The sequence below is a fragment of the Coregonus clupeaformis genome, unplaced genomic scaffold, assembly GCF_020615455.1.
Source record: "Coregonus clupeaformis isolate EN_2021a unplaced genomic scaffold, ASM2061545v1 scaf1612, whole genome shotgun sequence".
In the NCBI taxonomy this organism is placed as follows: Eukaryota; Metazoa; Chordata; class Actinopteri; order Salmoniformes; family Salmonidae; genus Coregonus; species Coregonus clupeaformis.
In genome coordinates this window covers 109,130-123,739 of record NW_025535066.1, presented here as the reverse complement: position 1 = coordinate 123,739, position 14,610 = coordinate 109,130, and the positions used below count along the sequence as shown (strand labels likewise).

The 14,610-nt window shown below is 43.5% G+C and overlaps 1 protein-coding gene across 1 annotated transcript; it reads left to right on the top strand.

Annotated features, from left to right (window-relative positions):
* Positions 1–4,731: 4,731 nt before the first annotated feature.
* Positions 4,732–14,265, top strand: LOC123487293 (melanophilin-like; the record flags this gene model as incomplete). The annotated part of the gene is given in 17 exon segments (XM_045218494.1): positions 4,732–4,802; positions 5,860–6,064; positions 6,067–6,083; positions 6,912–7,028; positions 7,591–7,625; positions 7,836–7,897; positions 7,996–8,106; positions 8,208–8,325; positions 9,816–10,012; positions 10,673–10,759; positions 11,171–11,281; positions 11,284–11,391; positions 12,449–12,625; positions 12,888–13,049; positions 13,209–13,262; positions 13,370–13,418; positions 13,515–14,265. Coding segments are annotated over 17 exon segments (1,728 nt in total), but the record flags the coding sequence as incomplete, so codon positions are not given.
* Positions 14,266–14,610: the final 345 nt, after the last annotated feature.

Sequence of the window (14,610 nt, the reverse complement as noted above, 5' to 3'; positions counted from 1 at the left end):
AGGCTACTTTTAAAACAACCCATACTGTACTACCGGTATTAGATGGTAGGCTACTGTAAAAACAACCCATACTGTACTACCGTATTAGACGGTAGGCTACTGTAAAACAACCCATACTGTACTACCTTATTAGACGGTGGGCTACTGTAAAACAACCCATACTGTACTACCGTATTAGATGGTAGGCTACTGTAAAACAACCCATACTGTACTACCGTATTAGATGGTAGGCTACTGTAAAACAACCCATACTGTACTACCGTATTAGATGGTAGGCTACTGTAAAACAACCCACACTGTACTACCGTATTAGACGGTAGGCTACTGTAAAACAACCCACACTGTACTACCATATTAGACAGTAGGTTACTGTAAAACAACCCATACTATAATGCCGTATTGGACGATAGGTTACTGTAAAACAACCCATACTGTACTACCGTATCAGATGGTAGGCTACAGAAAACAACCCATACTGTACTGCCGTATTAGACGGTAGGCTACTGTAAAACAACCCATACTGTACTACCATATCAGACGGTAGGCTACTGTAAAACAACCCATACTGTACTACCGTATTAGATGGTAGGCTACTGTAAAACAACCCACACTGTACTACCGTATTAGACGGCAGGCTACTGTAAAACAACCCATACTGTACTACCGTATTAGATGGTAGGCTACTGTAAAACAACCCACACTGTACTACCGTATTAGACGGTAGGCTACTGTAAAACAACCCATACTGTACTACCATATTAAAACCGTAGGCTACTGTGAAACAAGCTAGACATGACAAAGGCGACAGCTGCGTTTCCTGACGCTGCAAAATAACCTTCACACACCTGTCTCCAAGCTTCTACTCTTTAGACTCTTCAGCCCAGACGGAGTGGGAATGTGAACTGACTGTAAGGGATTTAGATCAGTTGTACACCATAACTTGTCAAAGTAGCATTAACATGACTTGAGATGAGAAGTATATTTGAGATGATGGCTGGTGTATTCTTGGCTTCCTGCCAGGTCCAGGTGGTTAGTGATAGACCTACGGAAGCCTGCCAATGTATGCAATACCTATAGCGGTATGAAGCCTATAGGTCTCATATGTCTGGTTTATGTGAGAGTGCATGGCCTGGTGGCTCATGTTACAGACAGTGCATGTGGATGTACAGTGCAGGCCACCACAGGCACCAGACAATGTGGCCCTGTCAATCTCAATCTAATTCAGTGTACAATATGTTTTACATAGGCGATTGAATAGTTTATTGCAGTATCGTTGATTACATTACAATTCTGACCTCTATATTAGTTAGACCTCTGTTTGGCATTGGCCAGATGTCCAGCCCGTTTTACCATTGCAAATCTGTTACAGCTCACCTCAGGTTGGCAAACTTGGCATCAATGACTAGTCATTTCACTAAAGCTCAAGTGAAGTTTGTCCCTTGACTCTTACATGTGTACAGTAACTATAGTAACACTGGCCAAACAGCTAACCTTTTGCCTTTCATTTCTAACTTTAGACCTATCTAAAGGTCTGCTCTCTACTGTAACCTAAAAGGGTATTGACTTCCCTCCACATTTGGGCTTGATTGGGCTGCAAAGGTGATCAACGTTGTGCTGCAGTGGCCAGCTCTTTCTAAGTGTAGCAGCCAGCAATGCAGCAGTGTTTTTACTAAATAAGAGCAGGGACAAAGTAGGAGTGCTGGTTTAGGATCAGTTTGGCCTTTTAGATCAAAATGAGTAATATGACATGGACAGAGGGGTCCTGATCCTAGATCAGCACTTCTAAGTGTAGCAGCCATAGCAATGCAGAGTTTGACTAAATAAGAGCAGGACTTCCCCTGGAAGGCTACCAGTGCCTTGCTGGTCGCTAATTTTAGAGCCTTGAATCAGACTGCCCTTAGCCTTGCCTTGCCTCAGTGAAGGACACCTGATGCTTACTCTCTCTTTTCACCATCCTATCACTATCCTCCCCCTCTTAAGCCAGGAATGGGGCCAATGCTTTAGTTAGACGGATGGCTGCAGGGAGTCGGGGGACTAAAAGAAGGACCACAGATGTGTACGGACCTTTCAGACCTACAAGGCTTGTGTTTGGCCCTTGAAACGACAACTACAGTATACTGTCTCAATGACCAAACCTAGCCAGCATGCATGGTTGAGTCCTGTACTGATAAAATAACATACAGAACATTTATATGAAATGCTGTTAAAGGAAATATCCATCGAAAAACTATATTTTGGTATTTTACAGTCCCAACATGTTTTGCATGTCAGCAGACCAGTTTTCAAGATATTGGACTTTCAAGAAGAAAAGTGTCAGTTGCCACATCATCATGATGATGCATTTTGCATCATATGAGGCATTTTGCATCATCATGAAGATGTGGCAAAAGACACTTCTATTTGTTGTTGTTGAGTGGAGTTATCCTTTAATTGCTGTTGACATATTTGATTTGTTTCAACACCAGTGGAGGACAGTGATTTCCCCAATGTTGTTAATAAAATGATCTGGCACAACCTGCCCTTGCAGATCAGAAGTTACCAGATAGTAGCTTCGAGCCACCACCGCTGATACATACAGTAGCTCTGCCTTGTTTCCACCATAGTACTTTGACCTACAGGAAAATAATCCTGCAGCAACAGGACATTTGAATTATGGAAAAGTGAAAATTACTAACTTCAGAATCCTTTTAAAACTTAAAATAAACGACAAGCTTTATATTTCCTGCATTGCAGGAAAGTTATCTTGCAACAGGGTGATCAAATTAAGATCCTACATCTGTATCCTGTCCTTTGAGAGCCACAATGAGTTGCCATCAAATACAGGGGAAAGGTAGCAAGTTTCCAGAATGGAAACTAAGTCTTCCTGACTGGGTTAATGTGCCCTGTTCCCTCTGTGTGGACAGCCAGTGCTATGGAAACTAAGTCTTCCTGACTGGGTTAATGTGTCCTCTTCCCTCTGTGTGGACAGCCAGTGCTATGGAAACTAAGTCTTCCTGATTGGGTTAATGTGCCCTGTTCCCTCTGTGTGGACAGCCAGTGCTATGGAAACTAAGTCTTCCTGACTGGGTTAATGTGTCCTCTTCCCTCTGTGTGGACAGCCAGTGCTATCTTTGTGCTGCTAAGGGCACCTTTCTCCAGCACACTGTCACCAATAGAGGCCTTCATGTTGTTGATGCTCTATTTGATAGGTGCAACTTATCACTGTTCAAAATAGCTTTTCACACCAAGAGTGCAGTGAGAGGTCAGTCACCAATGTGCAGTGAGAGGTAAAAATCTGATTATGAATGAGTGAAACTCATGGCTAGAAGTTGAGTGAGTATTATATGAACACAACATGTCAGTGGTCTATATATAAACAGGTAGAATAAATCAGACATTTAATTAAGTGATAATGCCTGTGAAGCCGGTGTTTGGAGGATATATTGGCACGGGTGTTGTTAGGCCAGAGACAAAGTCGGCAAACTGTGTCAATGTATCCTCCAAACACCGGCTTCGAGGGCATTATCACTTTAATACAACGGGTTACCAACATATTCAAATAATGATTGACATATTTTCATAAAAAATGTTATTTTGATGAATTTATTCATATTCACATATTCCTAACACATGCTATTTAAAATAGCTTATGTAATGCCTATTACAGAACTCTTCAGTCTCCTTATTCATTTATCAGGAAAATATTTTGTTTTCTAATATCTGTACTCATATTTACTCTGTTGGGGAAAACATACTTACTGATGTGATGTTATTTTGGTATCTTTTGAGGGCTACTGTCATCCGAGGCCCTTGCATCAGTAATCTATGACTGAATTAAAATGGTAGGCTAGATTTGGGGAGAATACAGTCCATTTTGACCTGTTATTTAGTTGTTAAAACTACTTGGAGTTGGAGGAGGGGTGAGACGCTCGCTCATCCTCTCTCTTCTGTGAGACTCAGAGCATGTGATGAACAACAGACTTCTTCAGGCCATTCGCAAATGTGTTGCCTCAACTCCAGGGAATCAACAACTGACCTCACAGCTGTCTGCTCTGCGCTGGGCGTAAAGGTAATTCATGATATTAATATATGCTAAATCAAAGATGAGAAATAGTTTTTGTAGCCTACACGATGTAATTTAGAAAAGTAAGTACAAGAAAATGTATAAACATTAATTAGAAGATCTTTTCAGATGCTGCTTTTTAAATCAATCTGGTGCTATATCCTGGTTAACTAGACTGACTGCTGGCTGCACTCACAGTAAAACAATGTTAAAATGAGTGGTCTGTCTAGTTAACCAGGCTAATCTGGTCCACCCTGTGGAGTAAGTGGACATTTAGCAGTGGTGTCAATGTTTCCTTATGTTGTGTTGGCTTGGGTACATGGTTGATAAACCTTCAGGATTCTCACTAGTTTTGGTTACTTTACAGGGACCATATTCTCACTAGTTTTGGTTACTTTACAGGGACCATATTCTCACTAGTTTTGGTTACTTTACAGGGACCATATTCTCACTAGTTTTGGTTACTTTACAGGGACCATATTCTCACTAGTTTTGGTTACTTTACAGGGACCATATTCTCACTAGTTTTGGTTACTTTACAGGGACCATATTCTCACTAGTTTTGGTTACTTTACAGGGACCATATTCTCACTAGTTTTGGTTACTTTACAGGGACCATCTCTGTGTTGCTGTAGAGTACTGGTTCATATTCTCCACCACCACCATGGACCTGACCACGCTCTCAGACAGACGAGGCCAAGCACATCTGGGAGGTCATACAGAGAGACTTCACCCTCAGGAAGAAAGAAGAGAGACTGGGGTGGGTCACTTTTCAATAAGGTTCAATATAATATTTCAGAGGTTTAGTAAGAAAATAATACATTGAATCAACGTTGAAGGGTGGAAGGCTTGGAATGTGTTTTTCAATAGCATATCTGACATAACAAACTCCTTGTCTGTATGTGACATATATAATCATGAGGTCTTACGCTTACAGCATTTAGGACTCTGTAACAATGGATACTTATTGTCTGTCTTTTAGCTGAATGCCAACACTATAGATTCCATACGAGTCAATCACACTGAGGTCCTCCGAGACACCGCTATCTATATTTTAGCCATATGTTTTCCACAGTGTGTGTGCATGTGTGTGCATGTGTGTGTGTGTGTGTTTGTGTGTGTGTGTGTGTCTGTCTGTGTGTCTGTGTGTCTGTGTGTGTGTGTGTGTGTGTTCAGGCTTCAGGAATATAAGTGTGAAACAGGCCTGCTGTTGTGAGTCAGCTCATCACAGTGATCATGGCTAAGTCACAAGGCCCATACTGCCTGTACTGTGTCCCAGGGAAAACAAGTTGCCAAGAGGCCTATTCTCTCTGGGACACAAAGACTCCTCTGTCTGTCTTCCTCATCTTCTCATACTCCTAAAGGAAAATAGACTTCCAGTCAGACCTCACTTTATTTTATTCAGAAACTGTCAGAAGGACATTGTGTAAAAGGTTTTGTTCTCTATAAGTTATTTAATGTAGTCCCTGCTGAAACAGACAAAAACAGAACAACAGAATGGTACATTATAAGTGTGATCCTGCACGCATGATTCCACAAAGCCAACCTTAAGGTGATTTATTATAATCCATGGAGTTAACAGGGACTTAATGTTATCTTCTTAATGCTATCTACTAATCTACTGCATACTGATTTCATCACTTCTCTATGCTCTCCCCTCCTTCTCCTTCTCCCTCTCTCCCTCTCCTCCTCTCCTCTCCTCTCCTCTCCTCTCCTCTCCTCTCCTCTCCTCTCCTCTCTCTCCTCTCCTCTCCTCTCCTCTCCTCTCCTCTCTCCTCTCCTCTCCCTCTCCTCTCCTCTCCTCTCCTCTCCTCTAGGGATCTAAAGACTAAGATAGAGAAGGAGGACACTAAGATTGAGCTGCTGGGGACTCAGACCACCCTGGTAGACTCTCACTGTATCCGCTGTCTGCAGCCCTTCAAGTTCCTGGTCAACAGTAAGCGTCAGTGCATAGACTGTAAGATGTACACCTGCAAGGCATGCAGCCGCTACAACAAGAAGGATCACGGCTGGGTGTGCGACTCCCTGCCCGGATGACAAGGTGGGGCCCGTGGGTGTCAAGGTCTCCCTGAATACACAGTGTTAACAGATTCTCCTGAACACACACTGTAGTAATAACAGATGGGTTTGGAAGCATTGGCAATCGTGTTTGACTGACCAGGTCTTAAACCCAGATCGTCTGTATCATTATGAAGCTTCAGGCAGGTAGAGAAGAGGGGCCAACTCTTATAAGGCTAGTAATAGTATGTAGTTAGAGAAGAGGGCCAACTAGGGCCTCCCCGAGTGGCGCAGCGGTCTAAGGCACTGCATTACAGTACTTGAGGCGTCACTACAGACCCGGGTTCGATCCCAGGCTGTGTCACAGCCGACCGGGAGACCCATGAGGCGGCGCACAATTGGCCCAGCGTCATCCGGGTTAGGGGAGGGTTTGGCCGGCCGGGATTTCCTTGTCCCATCGCGCACAAGCGACTCCTTGTGGCGGGCCGGGCGCCTGCAAGCTGACTTTGGTCGCCAGCTGGACGGTGTTTCCTCCAGCACATTGGTGCAGCTGGCTTCCGCGTTAAGCGAGCAGTGTGTCAAGAAGCAGTGCGGGATGGCGAGGAGGACGCATGGCTCTGCGTCCTTCGCCTCTCCCAAGTCCGTAGGAGAGTTGCAGCGATGGGACAAGACTGTAACTACCAATTGGATATCATGTAAAAGTACGAAACATATATATATGACTACATAACAGTATGTAGTCAGAGAAGAGGGCCAAGAGTTCTGTTCAAGTCACATGGTACGGACACCAGCTCTATGGGGTTCATATACATTCCACTGATGATGGGGTCCATATTGAGACTAGAGTGATTCTTGTGTTTACCTCGCGCAGGGTCCTGAAAATCGGAACGGTGGGATGGTACCATGACAACGTGCGCACCCGTTTCAAGCGCTTCGGCAGTGCCAAGGTGATGAAGTCTCTTTACAAGCGACTCAATGGAGAGGGTGGGTTCTTTTTGTTTGATTATTGATTCATTGTGCATACTTCTAAATGTAAGCGCATGTTACAGTTGTGGTTGTTGTTGAGACATGTGTCCAAGTGTCACATTTTGGTCACCAGATGATCAGGAGTGTGTCACATGGCTGGCTTTAATGAAGAGTCACATCGTAGGGCCTGTAATCCCCACCGGGGTGACATGCCCACGCTATGATGACATATGGTCACCAGTGGCGGCTGGTGGGAGGAGCTATAGAAGTACGTGCTCATTGTAATGGCGGGAATGGAATGAATGGAATGGTATCAAAAACATCAAACATATGGAAACCACTCGTTTGACTCGGTTCCATTGATTCCATTCCAGCCATTACAATGAGCCTGTCCTCCTATAGCTCCTCCCACCAGCCTCCACTAATGGTCACATGTAGTGTTCTAGAACTGAGAACAGTGTTCTAGAACTGAGTGGCTGTTGTATGTTCTGTATTCTAACAGTCCTCTTGACCCAGTGATCATTTGAAGTGTATATGTTATCAGTAACAGTATATCACTACTCTTTGTCTCCACAGGCACCCAGTCGTGATAGTGACACACAAAGCATGCCCGACTTCCGCAGTAAGTAGAATAAATGAAGGCAATGGGAAAAAACTAACACATATTTTAACATACCTGAAAGCTGTGTAACCCTGTGTCACATTTACATACCATAGTAGAGTTGATAACACCAGCATAAGCACTATGATATGCAAATGTAACACAAGGTTACACAATTTGGAGAAAAAATAGGTTTGTGACCCCTTCCTCTCCCTCTCCCCCCTATAGATGATAGGTACAACGGTCATGACGAGGACTATGCAGAAGCAGAAGCGCAGCGATACAAAATGGTAAACCATTTTTCCTCTCCATATCGTTCTAGAGAAACTAGACATAATATCCCAGACTCACTATTTCTCTTTGTGTCTCCATCCTGTTGTTTTTTCAGATGCGCAAGAACAAGCGCCTGCTCTCTGTTCATCCCATGGACTTGGATGTGGATATAGAAGAGTATTTTCCACCCCACTCTCACACTCACTCTCGTCGACAATCCTTCCAGGTAGACGGACAAAACAGTCTTGGTTTCTACTAGACGAAAGTAGTGCATTGTGGGAATGGGGGGTTATTTGAGATTGTGATTGTTATGTCACCTCACTACAGCAGATCCAGGAGGAGCGAGGCGGTGGTCGCCGGGGTGACATGGAGTACATGGACATGCAGCAACAACAACACCGTATGAACCGTAGGAAGAGCCTGGATAGGTACAACATGCGCCCTGGTAAGCAACACGCAACACGCAACACGCAACACACTCGCACACACAGAGACATTCAATCAGACCTTGTTAGTTTGCAATGTACTGTCGTGGGTCAAAAGTTTTGAGAATGACACAAGTATTGGTCTTCACAAAGTTTGCTGCTTCAGTGTTTTTAGATATTTTTGTCAGATGTTACTATGGTATACTGAAGTATAATTACAAGCATTCCTTAAGTGTCAAAGGCTTTTATTGACAATTACATTAAGTTTATGCAAAGAGTCAATATTTGCAGTGTTGACCCTTCTTTTTCAAGACCTCTGCAATCCGCCCTGGCATGCTGTCAATTAACTTCTGGGCCACATCCTGACTGATGGCAGCCCATTCTTGCATAATCAATGCTTGGAGTTTGTCAGAATTTGTGGGTTTTTGTTTGTCCACCCGCCTCTTGAGGATTGACCATAAGTTCTCAATGGGATTAAGGTCTGGGGAGTTTCCTGGCCATGGACCCAAAATGTAGATGTTTTGTTCCCGAGCCACTTAGTTATCACTTTTGCCTTATGGCAAGGTGCTCCATCATTGCTGGAAAAGGCATTGTTCGTCACCAAACTGTTCTTGGATGGTTGGTAGAAGTTGCTCTCGGAGGATGTGTTGGTACCATTCTTTATTCATGGCTGTTTTCTTAGGCAAAATTGTGAGTGAGAAGCAACCCCACACGTGAATGGTCTCAGGATGCTGTCCTGTTGGCATGACACAGGACTGATGGTAGCACTCACCTTGTCTTCTCCGGACAAGCTTTTTTCTGGATGCCCCAAACAATCGGAAAGGGGATTCATCAGAGAAAATGACTTTACCCCAGTCCTCAGCAGTACAATCCCTGTACCTTTTGCAGAATATCAGTCTGTCCCTGATGTTTTTCCTGGAGAGAAGTGGCTTCCTCGCTGCCCTTCTTGACACCAGGCCATCCTCCAAAAGTCCAAAAGAGTGCAGATGCACTCACACCTGCCTGCTGCCATTCCTGAGCAAGCTCTGCACTCCTTGCAGGTAACCATGGTTAACAGAGGAAGAACAATGATTTCAAGCACCACCCTCCTTTTAAAGCTTCCAGTCTGTTATTCTAACTCAATCAGCATGACAGAGTGTTCTCCAGCCGTGTCCTTGTCAACACTCTCACCTGTGTTAACGAGAGAATCACTGACATGATGTAAGCTGGTCCTTTTGTGGCAGGGCTGAAATGCAGTGGAAATGTTTTTTGGGGATTAAGTTCATTTTCATGGCAAATAGGGGACTTTGCAATTAATTGCAATTCATCTGATCACTCTTCATAACATTCTGGAGTATATGCAAATTGCCATCATAAAAACTGAGGCAGCAGACTTTGTGAAAATTAATATTTGTGTCATTCTCAGAACTTTTGACCACGACTGTAATGGCATTAAAATATTACAAAAACAGTAATCTCACACCAAACTGACATTTGCTAATATAACCTGAGTCAAAGCATTGGTCCTCAGACGATGGACAGTATGGGATGGTGCGTGCCCGCTCCCTGTCCAAGATCAGCTCCTCTATGAACCGCCAGCACTATGTGGACACGTCAGAAGAGGAGGAGGGAGGGCGCAACACCATGTACCAGACCCCCCATCGCCAACGCCCTTCCCACGGCCTAGTTGGCTCTCACGAGAACCTGCAGGTCCCCCCACAGCCACCGGTAGGGGACGTGTGTGTGACGTGTGTGTGTGAGAATGGTGTTTCTGTGTGTGTGTGTGACGTGTGTGTGAATGAGTGAGTGTTCGTGTGTGTGAGAAAGTGTGTATGTGTGAGAGCGCGAGAGAGAGAGAGAGAAAAGAGAGAGAGAGAGAAAAGAAAGAGAGAAAGATAAAAAGAGAGAAATATAAAGAGAGAGAGAGAAATAGAGCTGAAACAGAGATGAGAGAGATGATGTCCCTCTACACTATTAAACTACCCTGACCATAGAAAATGACCCACGTTAACTAACAAACAAGGGTGGACTTGTCCTTCCTCTCAAGCCTGGGAAGATGGATTTCAAACCGTGTTGGGCTGCATTACATTGTACATGTATTTATTGGAAGTTGATCTTGTGTCTCAAGTGATGCATGCTGGGTTTTTTAGTGGATTGAACTTTAGAGAGCAGAACAGAGACGTTGTTTCTTGATTTGGATAATTAATTAATAGGGTGTAATCAGCTGCTCTGCTCAGTCAATGATTACAACGTCTATTTTGAGTGATTACTCCATGCAAGTCTGGTCTAATACTATCTCCAACCTTGTTTCAGGTTTGCCTCTCCATTCATTCACAATGTACGTTTGTATTGGTCTCACCTCACTCCTCTCCTGTCATTATGATGCAGATCAATGCGCTAAACAAGCGCATGTCAGCCATAGAGAGTCTCCTCAACCGGCTGGAGTCCAAGATGACCGTACCCCCCGATGATGAGGTAAGAAAGGGTTAAAAACCTTCCTACTGCTCTCCTAACAGAGCATTATCTTTCTTGGAATAATCATAGAGAGAATTACAGGGGTTAATCAAAGGGTAGCTTGTTAGCCAACTCTGGCCTAAACCTGTTGTTGCCCACCTTGAGTTGGGCTCATTTCTATTGCAACTCCTCCGAGTTGAATTTGTTGAATCTCTCCATAAGACATAAGCCATTCAACTCCTTAACATTCAAGTCTTAAACTGACGGGAATCTAGATGGAACTGACACCAACCCTGTTTCTGTCCACCTGGAATAAAGTCAAGAAAACTACCCAGAACAGGATTCACTGGAGATGGACTGTTGATGCTCGAGGTTCCACTAGCTGCAAAAAAGAAAAAAAGTCAAGTAAGTAAATCCTGTTTCTATCCACAGGCGACGTCCCCGACCGCTGCACAGATAGAGGAGGAGAAGCTGAGGAGGAAGCTGAGCGAGCTGGCGGGGAACATCAGTGTTCCCTCCTCCGACGAGGAAGCAGGGGGAGGGGGAAGAAGAACCCTTTATTAAAGAGGGCCGCTGTGAAGAGTACACCCCCAGTCCTCCCCCTGGAGCCCCTCAGCTCCTCCAGCGATGAGGGTCCCACTGAGGCTCAACAGGTGAGATTTGGGGGTCCTGTTACCCTGTTACATCTCAGACACACACCAAAAAGCTGTAGCGGAGGTGATGGGATCCAACCAATGATGTGTATAAACCCTAGATTGCTGATGCTATGTAATTGCCAATGAGAGGCTTTGAAGACCACCTGCTGCCATATTGGTACTCCCCAGTAGGAGCAGTCCTCCATAGGAATTAATGGAATGCTACAGTATTTCAATTAAATGTTTCAAGGACAAAATTACATGTATTTAGGTATTTCTTTGTTGTAGTGGGGACAGTATCATTAGTACAAAAAAAATGTTTTATACTTTCAGGAATATCTTTTGTATTTTTATGTTCAGTTCACATCATATAATTTAAAAGTATACATTAAAGCAGGGTTCTTCAATTCCGGTCCTGGAGGGCCGAAACACATCTGTTTTTCATCCTCTCCTTCTAATCAGGGGCTAATTCAGACCTGGGACACCAGGTGAGTGCAATTAACTACCAGGTAGAAATAAAAAACAGAAGTGTTTCGGCCCTCCAGGACCGGAATTGAAGAACCCTGCATTAAAGTGTCTGTAATAAAGGCAGGAGGAGTACCAAAATGGCTGTACTGTGGCTTCAAAACAACAACCCCTGTCAGTCATCTAGGGTTTACATCATTGGATCCGACCAGGGACCTCTACGCACGCAGAGTCAACGTCTTTAAAAAATCACTAACACCCTATAGCCTTTCTTGCAGCAACACTCACACTTGTCTTTTCTCACGAGCACTTCAGCACTTTGCTGATAGCTGCTTTATTGAGGAAAGGTTTACTTACTATGACTGTGATATGAGGTTGCACCAACTGTAAGTCCCTCTGGATAAGAGTATCTGCTAAATGACTACAATGTAAATGTCTTAACCATTAGACCAAGACATAATCCTTGTGGTCTCAGGGTGACATTTGGGCTAACAAGTCTCAGGCAGGGCTACCTCATCACGAAAGTGTGATTCCAAATCACCTCCGCTACATATAGGAGAGATAGGTACTTTCCCACCGGCTAATTTCTGTTCCCTTACATGGCTTTCAGAGATCCACTGCGGCAGCCCTCTGTGACATCACCAAAGAGTTTCTAAGAACCATTAATGCCACTGAAAGCGCAATGAACGAGTACCGCCCCTCAGTACCGTCTAATGACAGCACCATGTTAATTGACAAGGCTGACGTAAGGCAAGCAGCTGAGTCTTACAGAGAACTTGAGGAAAATGTAAGCTTAAAAATCACACTCCTCTTTTCCTCCAAAGCAATCATAATCCAATCAAAATAGCTGTGTGTCAAGTGTAGGGCCGAAGCTATGCCTGCCTTTTTTTTTTAAGCATGCAAGACTTCTTGTGTTGTCTTAAAGCAGAGATTCGCTTTGTCTTCCAAGCAGTCTAGTCTGGAATATGTTAGCTTGCTAATGGTGTTTGGTTGACAGCTCAACTGTAAAGGGTGCATTTGTCCTGTGGTTGTCCTGTGCCCTGTTACAGGTGTACATGACCTCAGGGAAGTCTTTTGACCTGGAGAAGAAGCTGAGGCATCTGGAGCAGAGTGCCAAGAACCGCTTCGGAGGGGCCACGGACTCGGAGCTCTCTGAACTGGAGGATGTGGTGGCGCTGACTGCACATCGGGTCCAGAGCACTGAGAGTGAGGTGGGTGACGAGGCTCTACTGCGGGTTCTACTGAGCAGGCTAAATAACAATAAAACACTGGAGCACATTTTGTTGATATATCTATTATTTTCAGATAACTTGTTTTCCTTCAGAAGGGTATCATTTGTACTTTGTGTCTTTTCATTCATTCTCTCTTAGGTGTCTGATTTGGAGAACAAGCTTGCTGCTCTAAGTGCCTCAGGGAAGAAAAAGGTGAGTATTTTGTGCTATTCATTATTTCTCTTCAGACCCGCTTGGGCTTGCATTGATGCTTATTGTTGTCCTATGCTGTTCTCTAAAACCTCTATTCTATCTGATAGATATCAGGTTCGCAGAACAGGAAAAGGTTTAACCAAGACTTCCCCACAAGTAAGGCCCAAAAGCATATTGTAATGCCCCTAATACGTTGTCGTTCAGTCCTGACCAACTGTGCTTATGACAATCTCCTCTTGTTTCCACGTTCAGAAACCAGCAATGGCTCAGGATCCCTACGGAAATCAAATCACATGTAAAGGACTGTGTGACGAACAACCCAATGATACTGTATGTATTAACTTAGTTACTTAAATCTACCTTAAACCTTATCTGTCACTGATCCACTGTATATCTGATGCCACTCTCATATCCACATTGCTACAGTATGTTAATGGTATTCCACACCCACAATGCACAGCAGCAATGTAATGTAAAAGCAGGATACACAATAACTATGTTAAATGCAAAAACAACCCTGGTTTACAGCCTGAAAATCATATGCATTCTAAAGTATCCTCTCAGTCTCAGTGTATCTCATGTCTAAACTCATGAAAAGATCTGATGTGATTGGTCAAAAGGGCAATTTGTGGAAAAAAATATCAGAATTGGTCTTCCTGTCTGAACACAGCCTAAGTGTCCTGATTTAAAAAATGAATCTTTGTGCCATATAGGCTACGTTCAAGCAGAGGCCAAAATTGACTTTTTGTGTTAAAATGGAGTTTGATTAGTGAACACTGGTAAAGTGGTAGTTACTGAACACAATCATTACCTAGTCTAATAATTACCTTTTGGGTTCTATGGGACTCTGAGAAACAAGCACCACGACATCACCAATTGTGTTAAATTCAAATCACAGAGTGTCTGTTGCATAAAGTCTAACTGTAAGTCGCTCTGGATAAGAGCGTCTGCTAAATGACTAAAATGTAAATGTAAATGTAAAGTCTTAGTAAATATCTTTCCGAAAAGAACAGTGAAATGATGCCTTAACACTGACCAGACAAGTATGATATGAAATAAGTTATCGCTCTAGTCTGGATAATAATAGTTTTCAAGGCAATTATAAATATTGCAGTAGGATGAATATATATATATATATATATATATACTGTATCATTTGAAAAGCAGTAGTGCGTTATGCTGTCATTGGGCTTCTGCATCTAATAAATTGTATCACATCAACTGTTGAGTGTTTCTATTCTGAGGGTATCTTAACATACGCTGAAGGTAAGAAGGCCTTCTATGCCGATCCCATATTGGTAGAGTGATTGCAGGCAGACACCTGCTGCCACAGCATTTTCATGTTCAT